We start from the raw sequence: 20953 nt of genomic DNA, 5'->3' as shown, positions 1-20953 counted from the left end.
GGTTTTAAGTCAGAAATTTTTATAGGTTGCACGTTCAGAAACATGTTATCTGCTCCTGACAATATTGGGTTATACATGTCATGACTTGGATTTATCAGCCCTGTTTCAATGACATATGTGAAACTGAATTGTCATACGAAGCGTTAAATGTTTAGTCATTTGGCAATATTATTGTTTTCCTGATGCTGAACGTATTAAAAATTGTGAAGCTACAAGAATAATGATTCTGCAATTAGTACGTTTCGTCCATTATGGACATGATATGATCAATATAATCGCCCATCAAAGCTTACAATTGGTGCCTAAGACAGTGAAACAATTGAAATGAAACGGAATCTGTTACTGATTTCTTAAGCCCATACATCATAGAAATGCACTCTCGATCGAAAATATTGCTGCAGTAAGTGAAAGTATTGAAAGAGATCCAAATTTATCTATTCCTCAGAGCGTAAAACATTTGGGCCTCTCTTACGGCAGTTTATTGCTTATTTTGCATCTTGATTTGCATCTCCATTTTATAAGGTTCAGTCGACACAAGAACTGATGCTTGATATTCAAGCTACTTGGCTAAAGCTCAAGCTCAAGTAGTTTAATCTTGACTTGGAATCAACTCAAGTTCAAGTCAAGTAGTAGTTTTTTAATGTCACGTCAAGTACTCAATAAATAAATACTTGACTTGACATAGAAAAACCACTACTTGACTTGAACTTGAGTTGATTTTAAATCAAGCTACTTGAACTTGAGCTTGAGCCAAGTGGCTTGAAAATCAGACCAAGTTGTGAATCCCTTAAGTGTAGATCATATGTCGATTGGGTGCTTGAACAATTTTCTTCAGCGACGAAGTACTTTTTTCACTCGGTGGCTATGTAAACGAGCAAAATTGTCAAATATGGGACAGTTAAAATCCACATGGAGTAGTTAGATAGATCTAAGAAGTATTTGTATCTCAACAAGAATATGCTACACCTCCTCACTGGATTCCTTACAGGTCTAGCAGAAAACTAGTGCAGATTCTGTGTGGCGGAGGAAGAATGCCATGCCATCGCTAGCCAACGCAAAGAATGCTTTCAACAAAAGACTTGTAGGAATGAGGAAGTAACCTCCTAGAAGCCATCCCAGATACTGGCGTTCATTGAAACTGTGGAACTGGAGGGCGAACAGTAGACTATGACGAGCAAGAATAGCTCTGATAGGGGACACAATAGACCATAAGATCATGGTGCAATGAAACCTCCCTTAAATCTAAATATAATCTAGGAATGTCCAAGATAGATTTCATTTATTTCCTCCTGATTGAAATTTTCATAGTATGTTGACAAAAGTAGTTAGAGCTACCAAGTAAAAAAAGCCATACCAAATTTCACGATTTTTGTATGATTTTTCACTGAGATTTATCAACGAAGAGCACAATGAAGTTTTAGGGTTTTTGAATGGAAGTATTATAAACTTACCGTTAAAGAAACTTTATCAACATATTTGGTTGAACCAAGACTAGAATCACTATGTACCCATTCTTCTATACTAGAAACTGAAGCTGTATCTGTATCGATATTCTTCCACTTATTATCTAATGTTTCTTCACCGAAGAAATATTCTTTTTTACTTCGTCTTCTTCTCGAAGTAGATGATCGTTGGCTGTAGACACTATTTGTTCTAGAGGACGATGCTGTCTCGGTATGTAGATTGCTTTGTGATCTACTTATTATCTGGAAAAATAGGATTATCAGGAGATGAGCCCTATTATAACTGAAGTTTCATTAATCAATATAAGTTCGGCTATATTTAACCTACTGGAGTAGACTTATATTTCATAAACTGGTTAAAGCTCACAATATTTGTTTTGTGATTAAGTAGGAAGCTTCTGTAAACTTACTTTATTAAGTATGGCAGTTGATAGAAGATCTTCATAAGTTCTATTATTTTGTTCTAAGGTGTTCGTTGTTCCTTCTCCCCTCAATTGTGGTAAATCGTTGACTTCTCTTATAATTCTCTGAATAATTTGTTTTAGTGATGTATGTGCTGAACATGGTGATTCTCCTACTAGAGGCAGATCTGTAAAAAAATTGGAAAAGCTATTTAAGGACTTTTTTTCCTGTTCCAATGAAAAATATATTAATCTTGAATTACTTTCCCAGTAAGTTGACAGACTTGAGATTATCTGTATCAACTTCGGATATTGATGGAATAATTACGAAGTAATCATATATTCAAATTATTTTCATTTATTAAATGTTAATTGAGTAGAACAGAACTTTGAAATAATTCGTATATTTCTTCGTTTCTTTGATATTGACCATCTATAACAAAGCAAGGTGAACAAAAATGTGAATTGATTCACTCCTTACTGATATTTTTTAGTTTGGAAAATAACATCATGAATATGAATTTTCTATCAAGGATGGTTCCCCGACCCCAGTATTGGCGGCATAGTTGGATGAATTATATTATTATCATTATTATTAAACAGAGTTACAGTGTTGAGGTATATTAAATCTAGAAACTCTAACTAAAAACTATTCAGAGTACAATTGTAGATGATGAAAAAATAGAGATAAGTGAAATATGTAAAGTATGGTTAATCATCACCAGAAATTTACATAAGGCTACAAGAATGACATCATCAATGAGCAAAAACTTAATGATGTATTCATTTAATTAGTTCTCCAGGTGACAAATCTATTTTTGAACGCATTGACTGAAACTGTATCTGCAATTTTGGTGGACAAGTTGTTCGAATGGTTAAATTCATTAGAATCAAAAATTTAGATAGTCGTGAGTGTAGAAAAAGATGAATAAAATAAACGTTAAACGTTGTTGAACCGTATATCTTTCCATGATTTACTGGTATGAACTCCTGAACATAAATGACATAAGGAATCTTAAAAAATAATACATAGTGTTGCCATACATACCCAGACATAAGTCTTGGGTGAGGTTAAAGAGTTATAAACGAAAAAAAATATTGGTTATTTGTTCCAAAGTGTTTTGAATTCACAGAAATTTCTTGGGATTGATTTTCACCTGTCGTCAGTCAGTGTCAGCTGTTGCGAAAAACTTGTAGATTCGCTTGCATCAATTTTCCTTCTTTTGTAGAAGTTTTCCAAAAAAATTTGCTTTTTCATAATAAGATTTTCATTAGTTTGTATATCATGCAACCCATCAAAAGTTAAATACGAAATATAATAGAAAAATTTCACGTCATCCACCTGAAAATGATCAATAGAATAAACTAAACCTAACCTACTGAACTATTTTTGTATGTAAAATGTTATCGCAGCATGTAATGGAATCCAAAGTTACGACAAAGGGTTAATTAGATATTATTTATTGATTGTTTATTATAAATTTGGCATTTATAGCCTGTATGTAAATAATGATTATGCCGATGACAGTTAGATCTGATCGAGCCCTTGGACTACTTTATTGGTTGATGAGTTTGTTGATTCAATTTTTACACAATCAAATTATTGAGCGTTGTAACGCTTTCGAAAATGATAATTCATTACTTGAGAGTATTTTTGAGCACCCTTTTCATTTCGTTACAATGTCTCGATTTTTTAAAATTTAAGCCAAACGATAATGAAGACTAATGCCTGACTAATGATGAATCAGTGTTCAGATTGAATTCTGTCCAACCGTTTGCTAAAAATGACATATTAGTCTCATAGAAATCACTGTACTGCGTAGTTGATCGATAAATCAGCCGACCAAAATTATCAGGAATAATAATCAAAAAGATTTTCAAAGATTTTTCGAAAGACGGAGTTCCTGTAATTGCTCGAAGAAGTGATCACAATTTTCCACCAAAATCTTGCGATTCAACAACTTTAGACTTTTTCTTCGGAACCACATGAAACATAAGGTCTATGCCAATGCTCCACAATCGTTTCAAGTCGTTAAGATGGACTTCGTAATGGATATTTCTCCTGGGGGATATATCCCTTTATTTCCCCCCTTGGGTACGTCAATGATTATTACCATTTTAAATCTTTTGAATTATATCATGCCTATTGAAAAACCCTTTATAATGTGATGTGTGTTATTTCTTTTGAGTATTATATTTAAAAAAAGTATGCAAACTATGGTTTCCTTCGGTTTGGTTTCGTGTCTGTCTGTCAGTATGCCTACAAATTCTCGTACAATTTTTATATTTTTCATTGCAGTTTAGTGATTTTTGTCGAGGTTTCTGATCATGATCTAAAATGTTGTTAAACGCATGTAAAAATTTTGCTGATAAATAAAGAATGACAAGAGCTTTTTGCGTTGAAAACATTACAAACATATTACAGATAAGTAGCAATGATTCCTTGAGAATATAATCCTATTCAATATCATAATTGACGGTCATCGTGATTTTCTCTATCTGTCATCAAAATTTAATCGAACTCAGATAAAAATTGAACTTTAAAATTTTCAAAAACAACAGCAACTTACCTAAAATAACTTCCAAGATGTAGTAATACGCGTAGAGCGAAAAAGAAAACAAACACCACAACGTGACAGCTACAGTTATCAAAACTGTAAAAAACATTTCCAGACGAATTTACAAGAGAAGGAACGAAAAGAAAAAAATAGGAACTCTCGCGACGGTGGACGATCTTGTTATCAATATTTATCGTTATTAATCCATTGTTCGTCGTCGATTACCATTTTCACAATAAAATATCTCGTCGTGTCCGAAAACCATGCAACCTGTTCTGATACGTGAAAAATAAACATACTCTATGTCGCACTTCAATGAAATAAAATCGTCTTAGCCAAATTTTTCGACATTCTAATCGAACTGGAATTATACAGAATGTTTTATCTCTGCCAATCGTTTTCGAACTAGTTACATTTGCATAGAATTCATTCATTTGTCATGAAAAATGTATCAACTTGATGAACTTCAAAAGTCGTTTTGATAGATCCAGCTATACCTGCTGCGTTAAGTGTTGCATCAACAAGACTTGATAATGGTGCAAACCATTTGCTTCAAGCAACATTATTTCAATATTATGCATAAATTAGTACCTCTTGGAATTCGGTTGCGGTTTTGTAGACGAAAACAGGTGTCAAACCAAACTTATTTGATAGAGGAAGTTGCACAACATATTATATCAGTAAAAATACTCAGAATGTATATTGCGATTTATCATCATTCTATCCTTTCGTCAAAATTGAAATGGTCTCAAACGATTTCGAAAAAAAATCGGGGGTCTTCGAGAGTTTTTTCTGAGTCTTATATTTTTTGAGATGCTCTCAGTAAGCATCGAAATTTGGGACACCATGTAGAATGTCTTTCATTTTCTACAATGATAAAATACGCCAACGTGTTTCTCACAGCTACTCTCATTGAAATTTATTATACATATACAACTTTTTAACCACTTTTGTAATAACGCTCTTAATAAATTACCCTGTATATCTCAAAAACTGGTCATAGCAAAGTCAATACTGTTGGACATTATAATTGTGTACCCAAACTAAAAGTGAAATATTCCAAGGACGACTTTTTCAATTACAGGGTGAATTATGAACAAAACGAATTTCATTTTGAATGATGTTCGAATCACCCCCTTATCTAACAATAATTGCTTAGGCAATCTTAAGATGATCTCAAAAACATGTAAAGGGTGTTTTTTTTCGAGGTATATAACTTTAAGTTGGCATTACTGTTCAAGATGGCGACCGATTTAACAGTTGTCAAGTGATTTATTCTCAGTTTGGTTTGGCAATTCATCATGAATAGACTCACGCCTGAACAACGCTTGCAAATAGTGCAATTTTATTTCGAAAATAGAATACGTATCGCGCACAACGTCCATTTTATTGTCGACAAAATCGTCCATCAGAGCAGTTAATTCGATTAACCATGGAACGTTTTCGCACTAAGTGGAGTGGAGTGAAGCTAATCCTCAAGTGTATGTCGAAACACCGTTACATCCAGAAAAACTGACTGTTTGGTGCGCTTTATGGGCTGGTGGAATCATTGGTCCGTACTTCTTCAAAAACGATGATGGCCAGAACGTAACAGTCAATGGTGATCGGTATAGAGCCATCAAAAACGATGATGGCCAGAATGTAACAGTCAATGGTGATCGGTATAGAGCCATGATTACTAACTTTTTCATTCCTGAATTGAACAACCATGATGTCCAGGAGCTGTGGTTCCAACAAGACGGCGCAACATGTCACACAGCTCGTGCCACAATCGACTTATTGGAAGACACGTTTGGTGACCGCCTAATTCCACGTTTTGGACCTGTGAATTGGCCTCCAAGATCTTGTGACTTAACACCGCTAGACTACTTTCTGTGGGGCTATGTTAACTCATTGGTCTATGCGGATAAGCCACAAACCCTTGACCGTTTGGAAGACAACATTCGCCGTGTTATTGCTGATATACGGCCACAAATGTTGGAAAAAGTCATCGAAAATTGGACGGCCAGATTGGACTACATCCGAGCCAGCTGTGGCGGTTATATGCCAGAAATCATATTTAAAATGTAATGCCACAAGATTATCTTGCGGATAAATAAAATTCATGTCAATCGAATGATCCATCGTTGTTTTATTGCAATTTAAAGTTCTATAGCTCTAAAAAAAAACACCCTCTAGAAGTTCATTTATCTAGGTTTTGTAGCATGAACGATTCAATCAACAATATAATTTTCAAATCCCACCAGTGCTTTCTTTGTGCAATGGAAAACATATTACAAATTATTTTGAAAACGTAGGAAATAGTTTCTAGTTTATTTTTGTGAAATAACAAAAAAAACAGCAAATTTCACACGATGATTTATTATTTCCTTCTATCTCCAAGAATATTCTTAATTCAAAAATTTTTCAATAAAATACGATTTATAAAATGAAAAAGAGTATTCAAACTTTTCGGAATTGTAAATGTAGCGTAATTAATGCCACAAGGCGACATAATGTTAAGAAGGTTGAGGTTCTAATGTAGATGATGTTATAGGTACCATATTCAGAGGGGAACATTCAAAAATTCAAAACTCTACTAATTGAGCTAAGATCTTTGGGAAGAAAAGATTTCATTCATTGTGATCATAGCATTGAAAGTTCACAATTCATTGCGAATAGCTTTCATAGTGTCTGAGGGGAAAATTGAAATTGAAAAATTGTGAAAATTTCATGGGGTGTTGAAATATTTTCCCCAAATATTTTCAATTTATTATTGAAAATAATAAACCAAAAGCGAATAATTCAATATGCTAGGTAATATTAATAAGCAATTAAGGATTCAAATTGAATATTGCTGGTGAACTATTTTACCAATTCGCAAAATTCTCTTGAATTAGTGATTCACTCAAAAATTGGTGGTATAAAATTATATAAATATAATTTAATAATTATGAGAGGATTCATATGAATACTTTGAAAATTCCATCGAGCAGCCTGTATACTTAATTCTCAGATACAGGTAATGAGTAATTATATATAAAACATAACATTTTAGTCATACTCGAAGTTTTATCTCCTATCTTTATTACAGAATCAAGCACTAACAAGGATATTTTCGAATAAATAACGATTCACCGACCATAATTATGGGAGACTTTGTCTGTATAAGTACAGAAATAGACAATTGCGAATATGGTTTTTCGAATAGATAAAATTGTTCATTTCAGCATTTCATTATCTGTAAATAGGTGACATAGGAATATTACAGGGATTTGTAGTTACCGAAAACAATCAAATTGATACAATGACTCATTTCAGAATGAAGTCAGCAAGAGAGTATCGCCTTGTTTCATGTAGTTTTTCAAATTTTCAGTTTATTATTTTTCAGTCGCTTCAAACTTGTAGAATGTAGGTCAAAAAGTACTTTGCCAGTTATCAAAAAAATACCCATAGCAAAAGTCTCACCATTTTGAGCTACTTGTTCTTAATATAAACATTTAATTTTTTTCATGAATTTTTTCTTTTCTAATGAAAAAAAGTTTACTAGACTCAACACTATTTCTGAATACTTAATTAATTTTCTCCTTTTTGAAATAATTTTTTTCAATGTCAAATTTTGAATGATTATTCAACATTTTTTTACTGAAAAAATGTGGCAACAACAGAAGGGGAAGCAAAAATTCAATGTTTCCTTTGAAAAATTATCTCGAAGCAGGTGGGGTATTCTTTTTGAAGTACATACTCATTATATGTTTGACGTAACAGGCCAATTGAAAATTCCCCGGTCTTCCATAGTAAAACACATTTTTTTTGGCAAAATTCGATTTTACTATTCAACATAGTTGCCTTCGAGGGCGATACAGCGATTATAACGAATTCGAACTTATCGATACCATTTTGGAAGTACGATTTGTCTTTCGCTTCAAAATAGGCCTCAGTTTCGGGGATTACTTCTTCGTTGGCGCTGAATTTCTTTCCAGCGAGCATTCTTTTGAGGTCTGAGAACAGGAAAAAGTCGCTGGGGGCCAGATCTGGCAAATACGGTGGATGAAGAAGCAATTCGAAGCCCAATTCATGCAATTTTGCCATTGTTTTCATTGATTTGTGACACAGCGCATTTTCTTGATGAAAGGGCACCTTTTTTTCTTCAAAAGGGGCCGTTTTTTAACGATTTTATCTAATGATATCTTCACAATGCCTGCTATCTCGATCAACTTCACTTCACGGTCATTCAAATATATTTTGTGAACTTTTTTGATTTTTTCGTCGGTCACAGCCTCTTTTGGGCGTTCACTGCGTCCGCCGTCTTCGGTGCTCATTTCACCACGTTTAAACTTAGCATACCAATCAATGATGGTTGATTTTTCTGATGCAGACCTCGTAAACTCTTCATCAAGCCAAGATTTTGCTTGAACTGTATTTTTTTCCTTCAAAAAGCTATATTTCATGAGAACAAGAAATTCTTTATTTTTATCTTTTTTCAAATAACAAAAGTAGCTACACTCACAACGCAATATCTCACAAACTAATGGTCAGACTGCTGTTAAATTCTGACACGTATCGTTTGAAGGTTGGTACTAACTTAAAATCATGTGGATTTAATACTAGTACTGCCATCTGCGCATCAGACCGGGGACTTTTCAATTGGCCTAATAGTCATTTCGAGACGCCCTGTAGATATATCATTCTACACACTCTCCTGCAAATGGTTCAATTTCAATCGCGAAGAGAAAAATGGATGACCGCATACATATACGAGAACCGTGTATTTTCTTAAAACCTTGAACACTATGTAATACACAGGTCTGCAATATATTCGATCCACAAAACACTCATGGAATTTTTTCTAAGATAATCGAGGTTGAAGAATATTAGTGACATTACATGTTGATTTGAAGGGTCAAGGAACAAACTTTGTATCATCCGCACTACAATCCTCAAAAGCGAACAGGATAATCAAGTTTTAAAATTATACATTGAACCATCACTGGATTTAATAAACAATATCGAATTTGTTGAGAAAAAATTAATTATGTATGAGTAATGAGAATTCTTATTAAATCATATGTAATATTATGACTGAAAAAAACATATTATATAATTATTTATGCTAAATTATTTTCTAATAATATTTTTATAAGGGGGAAAAAACTAAGTTACTCTGAATGCTTGTCAATATACGAATGGATCGACAATATAAAACGTGAGAATAGTTCGGTATAACCCAAAATAATACTTTTGACCATAGTATCCACATTGAGGAAAAAACTATGAGAATTTTATTCATTTGTCCTCATTGCATCGATTAAGAAATAAATTCTTACGAATGAGAAAACATTTTCTGAACAATGAATCATTCGAATAACAACTTGAAAATAACGATGAACAATAGGCTATATTCATTTCTGTCAGAAATGATTTTTCAGCACTTTGAGTGAACATATATGGGAATAGTCGGTTAATATGACATTCAATTAGAATAATGAGCTAAAATACTTCATCTTCTCTTGGAGAAATTTCAAGAAATAAGAAACGGGGAACCTACTCTAGAAATATATAGGTGACTTCATTGGATTAAAACAAATTGAATTATAATTAGGAAATATGCACTTTTAAAAATCTATAGATATTATTCTTCGGTAGACACGCAGAACTAATCGAATGATTTCTTTATCTTGAGCTATAAAAATATTGACATTGAATAGATAGTTTCCAATTGAAGTATCCAGACAGAATAATAATAAGTAAATCCACAAAATGCAAGATCGGTTCTGAAGGTTTGATTCAGTTTTTCAAACGTAGAATTCAATGAAAAATCTTGTGATATGAGGTATGCTCAACAAGTGTGCTTAACCTAATTTCAATAAACTAGAGCGAATACATAGTTTTGTCTACGAGATAAACATTCCAGGTCGAAATCAATAATATGATTCAAAGAAAAAAATGTTTTACATAGATGAAAAGTCCGTCATGCAGCCAACATATCAACTAATTCGTAAAAAATATAACCAGTGTCTCTTGGGGTAATCTAAGGATTCTAACGGTACCCAATACATTGAAATTTGTTCAGCCGTTTTAAAGTCATGATGGAATAAAGTCACTAAAATGCGAAACGAAAACAACACATATCTTTTTTTGTCAGACGCAAAAAATTATGAGGTATGAGGTTAGGTTCCATCTAATTTTTTATTTGTGCATCTTATGATTGGATAATATACAGGGTGTTTGATTCGAAATAGGGAAATTGTAAATTTTCATTTACCAATTTTCGCAAGGTTTTCATTTTCTGTATATCACTGGCCCAATTGTGATATTCCGTTCGAAAGAGTTATACATATAGGATATAGGTATGTATCATATAATATTCGACAAGAAATAAATTCTTATAGAAATGATAACTTTTCAATATCAAAAATTTCGATAATAATCAAAAAAACCTGTCATGCTGAATATCTCGAAAACCATCAATATTTTCGAAAATGAGCGTTGATTTGAAGTATCTTTTAGTTGTTCTGTAGAAGCCGAAAAAGTTATTTGAGTTATTTATTGAGAAACGAAGTTGGGACCCGTCCAGAAAAATTGATCACCCTGTGTTACCGAAAATATTTTGATTACGTTGAGGTCAAACAATGAGGTAACTGGGTAATAAGTAAGATTCCTATTTCTTCCTCAACTATAGATATGGACCACAGCGACACTATTGCAGAACTTTCAGGGGAAGATTCTACATGAAAAATTCATGACAGTTTGGTATATGACTTTTGTTTACAAAAGCTTTGAATTCCGTCTTTTTCCTAAAAACTGACTACCTACTCATTTAAGTTTTGCTTTAATTTTTTTTCAGAGTAAAAATTATACACCATTGGGATATTTCAAACTAAAAATCAATTTTAAGTGGCTAGTTCAATTTGCGACAAAAATCTCTTATGCTTTGTTTCTTTTGAAGCGCCGTAAAAATTGATCTTAAATTTAAAACATCTAATACCACTATCTAATAAAATATAATTCATTGAAGAAACGAACTATACGCCTTAAGATGCTTAATTTTTTTTGAATGGAAACAGCGCCCATTACGAAAAAAGGAATGAGAGATTTTAGTCACAAATTGAACGAGGAATTCAAAAATGAACTACCATATAATGAATAATTTATTGAAGAAATGAAAATACGCCTTAAGATGTTTTATTTTTTTGGATGAAAACGGCGCCCCTGTACGAAAAATGGCATGAAAAATTTTTGGTCATAAATTGAACAAGGAATTTCACTACCGATTCTTATCCTAAAATATCCCAAAGGGTTTCCATTTTCAAAAAAGGACTATCATCACTCGTATGCGTGCCAATGATGAAGAACATAAAATTCCCAATTACATGGTTAATTAATACGCAATAAGTATCTACAAGTACCTCTTGAAAACCATCTAATTTAATTTGATTGAATATCTCGACCGGTTTTAGAACAATAAATAAATATTCAGTTTTTAAGGAAAACTTCAACACCCCTCGAAATACGACGCATTTGCAAAATAAAACTATAATTATTCTCTCATGCAGAATCACCCCCTTAAGTTTGTCGCACTCATTCACTAACACCCTGTACAAAAAACTGCAATCAGAATGCAAGAGAAGTTTTATGTGCTTTTAGCACCTGATACCACTAAATTGTCTACCTTCATACCACAGACAAATTTATTATCCTAGTCAGTACAAAACATTTTGTTGATCAGAAGATAAGTCAAAACGTCAACTGTCCTGTAGTTATCTAAGGCTTGAAGCAAACGTAAATAGCAACTACATATATCGTAAATAGCAACGTTTCAGAGATAAAACATTCCATAGTAATCCTAGTGCCGAAAATCGGTGGTTATATCCAACTGACCCTTCTGTATCAACACGACACAAAAACCTCACAACACCAATACGTCCGAGATTTTGAAAACGGCACCGAGACGATCCTTGCGGTTCCACGTGTTGCACTGATAATAGAAGAATTGATTACTTATATTTACACACTTTTTTGTTTTCCCAACGATCGGCTGCGAGCGGATCTGTTGCCGATAATTCCTACAAATAATAACGTAGTAGTTGGTAATATACGAGCAACGTGGTCCGGGAGATTTGTGAGAATTGATACAATCGTTGGCTCAGTCGAAACATTAAATATTTTTACTAGAAACTGCCGAAATTTTTTCATTTCAAATTTTTTCTCTATTTCAGTATCGTAGTGAGTTCACTATAGTACTAAAAACAGTGCTGTAATGAACTCATTACAGCATTTTTTTCAGTTATATTTCTCGTTTTGTGGTTGTGTACACTAACTTACGATCCTAACAACACACATCAATTGACAATATGATATAATTTGGATATAGTGAATGATTTGCAACATTATTCGCAATTTCTCTCAATTCTGGTGATGTTAAATCGATTTCGTCAGACATTATTCACGAATTTAATGCGTAATTATAAATTATTGAAGTACGATTCGAATTTAAATTCCGTAATCTGTCAATTTTCAGTCACACCAACTGCCAAGATACAATACAAAAGTCGCTAGGATGTATAATCTGAAATTTTCATTGAATTTCGACAATATTTGACAAAACTTGACTGAATTAGAGAAAATATCGTCTAATACTCGTTGCAGGAGGCAATTCCAACACTCATGTGTTCGAATTTCCCATTCGTGTTGGAATAGGAGCCCATTCGGAAACTTGTTTTAGAATACACACTTAAAACGCTTTGAGAGGACGCTTTTGAACGGTTAGTTACACAGTGACGACAAGAGTGGTCTCGTTTGTGATTGGCTGCCGGTTTCTGAGCCTAAATATGGCGGCTTTTCGTTTACATTCTCCATTAACCCGATTTTTGGAATTTATTCGAAATGCAAGGCACTGTAGTATTCTTCAGTTGAATAAATCTGTTCCATATACATTATTATATTATATATTATATTAATTATATAAATATAATTTCAATTTTGACGAAGTGTTAGTTCAGTTCAGTCAATTAAGTTCTATGGTTAAGCCCTGCGTCATTTTCAGGCTCAATTTGAACGTATTGTCGTCACTGTGTTTTATTAAGTCACTGCTGTTATTATAAGGTGTGGTAACAACAAATCCATCATTTTTGAATGAAAAACAAGACTTTAATTACCATAGTTAAAATGATCCGATTTAGGCCAAATATTAGTTTTATTCGATAACTTGTTGCCATTTTGAAGGTGCCTATCTCATAGAAGCTCTCGTCCCTATTGGCAAAACAATGATACAATTTTCACAAGCCTTTGTTCAAGCGAATTTTTCACCAGCAGCATTGTTGGCCATGGACAGGAACAGATGGTAATTACTTGATGCCAGGTCCGAACTAGAAGGTGGATGCATAAGAACCTCCCAACCAAGCTCTCGGAGCTTCTGGCGAGACAATAACAATGTGTGAGGCCTGACGTTGTCCTGATGGAGCACAATTCCTCTCCTATTGTCCAAAGCTGGCCGCTTCTGTGTGATTGCTTCCATCAGACGGTCCAATTGTTGACAGAAAAGTTCAGAGTTAACGGTTGTGACTTAGAAGAGCAGCCCATAGTAGATAATTCCCTGCCAATCCCACCAAACACACAGCAAAACCTTCCTTACCGTTAATCCTAGCTGGGCAACCATTTTCACCGGCTGACCGTGTTTTGATCACGACCGTTTTCGCTTGATGTGGTTGTAAGTTATCAACTTTTCATCAACAGGCACCAGCCGCTTCAAAAATGAGTCGATTTTGTTGCGATTCAGCAGCGATTCGTAGATGGAAATTCGGTCTATGAGGTAATTTTGCGTTAACTCGTGTGATACCCAAATATCGAGTTTCTTCTTGAGACCAGCTCTATACAAAAAGTTCCAATGATTACGTGATGGTCGGATTGTCTATGATTTTTTCGACAATTGGCCTTCCAGAGCCTTTTGCAGGGACAGAATCGACGGAATCAAAATTGTGAATTATTAGCTGTTACACTATCAGGAGCATAAACACTATTTACATTTTCAGCCGTCTGGCTTGCATTTTCGACTGAAGAAAAACTGTTAAATATAGTTTATTTTCTCTTTGCTAGTGCCCATCTTTGAATCGAATCCAGTCAACTAAGACCGCTATCAGTTTGAAATTCGAGAATTACAGACATTTGGGCATAATTTTAGCCATTCAGCTCTGGAACAAGTGAGTAACTAAGTAAGTTCATTTAAAAATGCGCAAAAAAGAACGATACCAAGACAATTCTCCCGATTTCTCCCGGACCATGTGCACAAATCGTGTGAGATGGCCAAGGTTCGCTTTTCAAGATCATTAGCGGAACTTTTATACTTAACAAATGACGATAGTTGTAGATTTGCTAGCGAATATATATTAAAAAAAAAAAAATTAATTTCGATGGTCGATTGTTTCGATGAAAACTTACCTGAGTTTATGACGTACCTATGTGAAACTGGTTGCTATGGTTGAGATTGTTAGTTTGAGCTGATCTCAAATCGAATTAAAGTTGTTCACACTTCGAAGACATTCTCATCGTGTTTTCGAATCATTTAACTTTAGATTTATTGGTTGATTTTCAAAATTTCTGCTAATTGAACAGTTTGCCATAATAAATAAAAACTAAGGTTTACGATATTCAGGGATGAAGTTTGAAGATCTTTACATATAAAGAGTTTTCCTACAATTGCTATGAAAAGTAGCCTATATTTCATAGCTCACTGAATTTCAAATTTTTGTATTGCTCATACTGTGAGAAATATTATTTCTCACGTCACTTAGCCCACGCCACGCTTGATAGACCAATAATATTGGGCTTTTGAAAACTCTTTTCTATAAAAATGCAAAAAGGCTACAACAGCAATATTCGCAGTTGTTCTTGAGCGACGTACACGGTTTCGATTCTTCCCATCACTAACTTGTCCCAACAGCTCAAATTTTTCCAATTTCACTATCAAAAGTCGAGAAGGTGCTTCACGATGACCCAAAAGTGCTTTAGTTTTGAGAACTGTGATCACAAAATTTGCATTGTTGAAGTGTGTATCATTCCATTTTTAGTAATGGCGTACTCTTATTTGTCAAATTTCAATAGATGACAGCTTCAAATATGACACCTGCCTACATAGCGCGATATTCAAAACGAAAACTCTAATTCGAATACCCTTTATATGGAATAGAAGTTTTGAAGTACGTATTCCCTATCTTCGAATAATTTAGGTACTTTATAAAACCTTGTTGATCAATAAACTTAATTTCAACTTTATCTATGTATATGATTACCTACCTCTTCAAATAAACCAATAGATATCAAAATTTCAGCGATTTGAGTATAATGTTTCAGCAAGCTCCATTGAGCAAGATAAAAATGTTTTACCTTTGTCGTTAGAATTTATGGTGACTAAATATGTATATATACAATAAAAATAATTGCAATCGAAAAAATATTCAAACAATAGGAAATTGGGAGCTTAAACTGTTTTCTGTTCTGCTCTTCAAGCACATTCAAAGAGTATGTAAAAAAGAAAGGAAAAATATAACCATTGGTTCATATTTACAAAATGTGCAATAATGTGGTATCGAGAAAGTAAAAGTTAACACATTTCATGCAGAAGGGGAAGATATAAAATGGTGTGTAGTTTTTATAACATCGGTGCCAATTATTAACATTCGAAGATTTTTTTTCAACTTACGACTCAGGGAAATTTGCAGAGATCTGCCCAATTCCGTCAGAATATCACTGAGGTTCTGATGATATTTCTCGAAAATTTTTTCATCTGCAATAGTGCCAAAAATTTTACAAGAATTCTTTGACATGTGAATCGTTATTTCCGAAATAAGAAATTGAATATCAGTTTCACGCTAAAAATTTCAATATACTCGTATCTATAAATTATCAATAGAGAAATGACTAGGATAAAGGTCAAATTCTAAATAGATAAAAAGAAATAATGAAATAGAATAAATGAATATTGTAATTTTTTCTCTTGGTGAAAGAGGAATCCAACAAATTGGAATTTTTAATTGATGGAAACAAAGCAGACAAATTTAATTATTACTCTAAATTTTTTTCTCCTGCGAGAAAAATGAATTAAGTTTACTTATTTCAATATAATAAATGAAAATATTTTTTATGTGTGTGCGTATATAATGTTTGAATTATGAAAAAGCTGATTTCCTTCAATTCATTTCTATTCGACAAAAAATAGAAGGTCATATGCAAAACTTAAATACTACTCATTGTTTCCTTTTTCATTTTCAATAAGTACTTACAGTTTTTATCATCATATATTTTATTAATGCTAGCATCATCAACATTCTCCCCGATTATATCATTCACCAGCCTCTCAATGAAGTCACGTAGTTGTTCTTTTTCTCTGTTTCTCTCTTCCTCCAAATATTCTTGAAGTTCACTTGGCGGATCATCAACAAGGCTCATTCTTGAAAGGAGAGCTGAAAGAATGTGTTGCAATTTCTTTACAATTGTAAAAATCCTACTTTATTCGTCATCTTCAAGAATGACACATGTACAGGGTGTTCCAAATTCGAAAGCATTGCGAGAACTATAAGATTTGGAGAAAAATCTTCAAGCACCCTCGATCTCTCTTTTCGTAATAATAAGATATCAGAAAGCAGATCATAGATATCTTGATTCGTTTTCTAGTTACAGGGCGTTTCTGAAAAATTTGTGTTTCAAATATTTCGCTTTATCTTGGTTTCTGTTTTAAATATTCGAAAAATTCTAAAATGTTATTTCAGTGATTTTTATGGTTTATTTGATACTCATGACAAATCATAGAAATTAATTACCGTTTTTGAGATATAGACGAGAGTTAGTGTTCTTCAAATGGGACACCCTATATTTTTCAACGCAGTTTTCAGCAGCAGATTTGTCAATAAGCATCCCATTAACGGTTTTTCAAAAATATTATCTGTTTCAAAGATATTGATTTTTCACTATAATTTTATGGGACACCTAATATATAAATATTTTTGATATATTTCGAGATTTCGAGACCAATCTGCGGCTAAAAAACTGCGTGGAAAAATATAGGGTGTCTCATTTTGGAAACATCAATTCTCCTCTATATTACTGAGAGGATAATTCATTTCCAAAATTTATTATAGGTTTAATGTAAATCTCAAAAATTATTGAAAAAAACGTCTTAGAATTTTTTTAATATTTCGAACAGAAACTAAGATATTATATAGCAAAATATTTGAAACATTATTTTTCAGAAACGCCTTGTAATTCGAGAACAAATCAAGATAACTATGGTCTACTTGCTGATATCTTATTATTTCGAAAAAAGAAATCGGGGTTCCTTGAAGTTTTTTTTCTGAGTCTTATAGTTGTCGAGATACTCTCAGTGAGCGTCGAATTTGGGACATCCTGTACTCTAAATCTCCTCTAACTTAACAACGAAAGAGGTTACAACCTTTGCAAACTCTACTTCATTAGAGCCAAATTTAATTGCTTGAAGCATTCTTTTGAGCCAGTAATCAGTGAGGGCCAGATCTGGAAAATAAGCTTGATAGTCAAGCAGTTTGAAGCGCAGTTTTTCAATTTGATTATGCGGTTCTCATCGATTTCCGACATGGTGCACCTTTGTTGAGATCGTGAAACAAAAATATACCATGCACGTCCCAAAATATGGATGCCATTAGTTGCCAGCTGATATTTCAGATTTTGGTCGCTTTGGACGGATTTCACTGACTTCTTTCTACTCAGCTGACGCTCTCTTGTAAGTGTAGTAATGAATTTATATTCTATCCAATCCATTGTCAAATATCGAAGTAAAGTGTTTATTCCGCTTAAACAGCTTCAAACAGCGTTCGAAATCGACAGTTTTTCATCCATTTTCCAAATAACAACTAAACTCTTCGATCCGAAATTTTGACACGCATCTTTTGAGACTTGATACTAACAAGAAAAATAGTGGTATGGCCCTGGCTGGGCCCTTCACTCATTGATTTACATCGTACTTATAGAAAAGTTACAATGTTTCCTTGAATTTTTTCTACACCTTATGGAATTGAAAAAAATGGAGAGTTCGATTACTTTTTTTCAAATGACATTAGCAATATCAATCAATTTACCTTTTGTGAAGGGTTCCACTACCCTGAATGCCCCATCAATCCAAGTATTTTTTTTCAGGCTGCACGAATGGCACGACCAAGACCCATCCGATTCTGACGATGAACATGTTACTTTGCACACTTTGGTGTTACATTTAAAGCAGTACACGAACTGACCGTTTCTCAGCACAAATTCAGGGGACCTCAGATATTCACCACATACATTGCAATGCCATTTTCGATTTCTGGAAAAAAAATATACCTTGTGAAGGCTTTCGTGTCAAATACAGTATAATTTCAGTAGAGATATTCATATGAATTTCAACTTCGGCGATCGATGAATCTTGTGATAGACGTAGGTGTCATTGTTTTATATTTCACCTTCAACGTCTATTCTATTCAAAATTCAGTTTTATATAGAACCTCGGAAAAATTTCATTTGGGAAACAAACACGGGAAATCAATCGATATATTTCGAAATAACAATGAAGGCATTTAATTTATTTTCAGTGTCTATTGAGTCTTGATGGTGTATCTTATTTTTAAACACGAATGTCAAAATCAACTCCACCATGGGCGTGCATGTTTCTGTAGAATATTGTATCTACGCCATTGGATTATTTTCAAAAGTGTTAGTATTGAATTCATATAATATGAATTCTGAAAGATCTTTAATGTTTTTTGTAGTTACCTACAAGTCATTTTTTATGGCTTCCGAGTGTCAGAAGTGAGTTATTTTTTAATGGAGAAGGTGTCTAAAATACTAGTGTGTTCACTGATTAAATTTTGTTCAAGATAATTTTTTCCCTCTTCTTCTTAAAGTGGCGCTTTACAAAGAATTAACCAATCAACTGCATAATTTCATTGATTATGTCAAGAGTAGTTCATTGTTGATTTAATCTCAAAACGGCATTGACAGAAAGACGACGTGAGCGCCGCCATAAGAAACGGTGCGGAAATCAAGTGAAAAGGTACCGATACCATTAAAATCCAAGATAGCTGGTCTGATATACAAAATAAAGTTGATGAAATTTCCAACCAAACTTACAAGATTAATACAATCGTACCTGGCAAATGGAAAATTTAGAGTGAATATCGATAGTACCAGATCGACGATCAGAGAAATTGAAGCTGGAGTTCCCCAAGGATCGGTGATAGGACCGCTGCTGTCAAACTTATAAATGGCAGACATTTACTAGGCAGTTACAGATAGACCTTGATAAACTGATGGAATACTTCAAGAAATGGAGATTCAAGGTGAATACGACGAAAAAAGTTGCAATCTACTTCGGAGGAACAACAGTAAAGAAAGAGAAAGCAGGAAACGTCAAAATAGAAAATCAGACGATAGAATGGAAAAAGGAAGCCAAACACCTGGGAGTATTTCTAGATGAAATAATAAACTTCAATGAACATATAGAAAAAAACAGAAAATAGGCAAGGCAATTGCACGGGAGACCTACCCACTGCTCAACCCAAAAAGTAAACTTTCCTTAGAAAACAAGCTGAAGATAAAAATAGTGCTAATGCCAAGCATTACGTATGCAGGAGTAACCTGGTATAATACGAAAGACAATTATAAGGATCAGTTGCAAAGTACACTAAATACAGTAATCAGAAGAGTGGTTGGTGCCCCATGGAATATAACTAACCAACAAATCAGAGAAGAATTGAAAATTGAAACTATTGAGAAAATAGGTTACAAAGAAAGAAGACAATAGAGAGGCTGAAAGAGTATGAGAATAAGGAATTAAGAAAGATACCACATATCGAAATAAGAAAGACAGATAAGATGAAACATCTCTTTCCAAATAGAAGAAAAAAGTGACATTCAGAAGGGAGAAAAGTCTCCCAATTAGACAACAGTAGGAAATCGAAAAAATTAAAATAGGGGCTTAGGGAATAAAATTCCAGTCTTCATACAAAATGAAGACCTGAGCTCCTATCAGAGTCGCCACTTCAATCTTCAGGGTTTTCAAGAGTAAGTGAGCACACCAGTGTTTTAGAAATATTAGGTGTTACCAAGGATACAATTTCCAGAGAACTGAAGGGGACAGGTTTAAGAGAACGAAATGTCCAAAATATACGTCAAACCATTTAGCTTGAATACCGATGTGCTACCGGTTGAACTATGTTTTCTTTTAAAAAATGTATGAAGAAATTTTGTCAAAACTTTAGAGACATAGGAAAGAGATATCCCTCACATGTCACTTTTGACTTTTCAGTATAAATAGGTGAAAATTAACTTACTAGAACCAAGAAGAAATAAAAAGACCTTGAAAAAAAACTCTATAAGCATCACGAACTTCAAAAACTTCCAATCTCAGGAAATCGTTGAAGTCGTCACTTTGTCCTCCACTGAAACAATGTTTTCTATCGGTAAGATATACTGAAAGTAGCTTGATTTGGTCATTTTGAATTCAAGGAATTTTCTGAAGAATTGAATAGTTTTATCTTCTAGTTTTAGA

At 33.5% G+C, this 20953-nt stretch overlaps 1 protein-coding gene across 7 annotated transcripts in view; it reads right to left on the bottom strand.

The window, feature by feature from the left end:
• Positions 1 to 20953, bottom strand: part of LOC123678075 — a 51094-nt gene that overhangs the window by 16862 nt on the left and 13279 nt on the right. The window contains exons 2-6 of one of the 7 annotated variants that reach the window (XM_045614862.1): positions 18507 to 18730; positions 16680 to 16859; positions 16100 to 16183; positions 1874 to 2052; positions 1452 to 1706 (exon numbers count right to left, since the gene is read on the bottom strand). In XM_045614862.1, the coding sequence (XP_045470818.1) occupies positions 1452 to 1706; positions 1874 to 2052; positions 16100 to 16183; positions 16680 to 16859; positions 18507 to 18730 (922 nt within the window). Of the gene's footprint in view, positions 1 to 1451; positions 1707 to 1873; positions 2053 to 4434; positions 4784 to 12073; positions 12205 to 12282; positions 12440 to 16099; positions 16184 to 16679; positions 16860 to 18506; positions 18731 to 20953 lie in introns of those variants that run through there. The other 6 variants (XM_045614863.1, XM_045614866.1, XM_045614865.1 and 3 more) reach the window with 6 other exon arrangements.

The sequence above is a fragment of the Harmonia axyridis genome, chromosome 4 (assembly GCF_914767665.1).
Source record: "Harmonia axyridis chromosome 4, icHarAxyr1.1, whole genome shotgun sequence".
NCBI lineage: Eukaryota > Metazoa > Arthropoda > Insecta > Coleoptera > Coccinellidae > Harmonia > Harmonia axyridis.
Note: the sequence above shows the minus strand (reverse complement) of the source record. Positions and strands in the feature narration are given on the sequence as shown.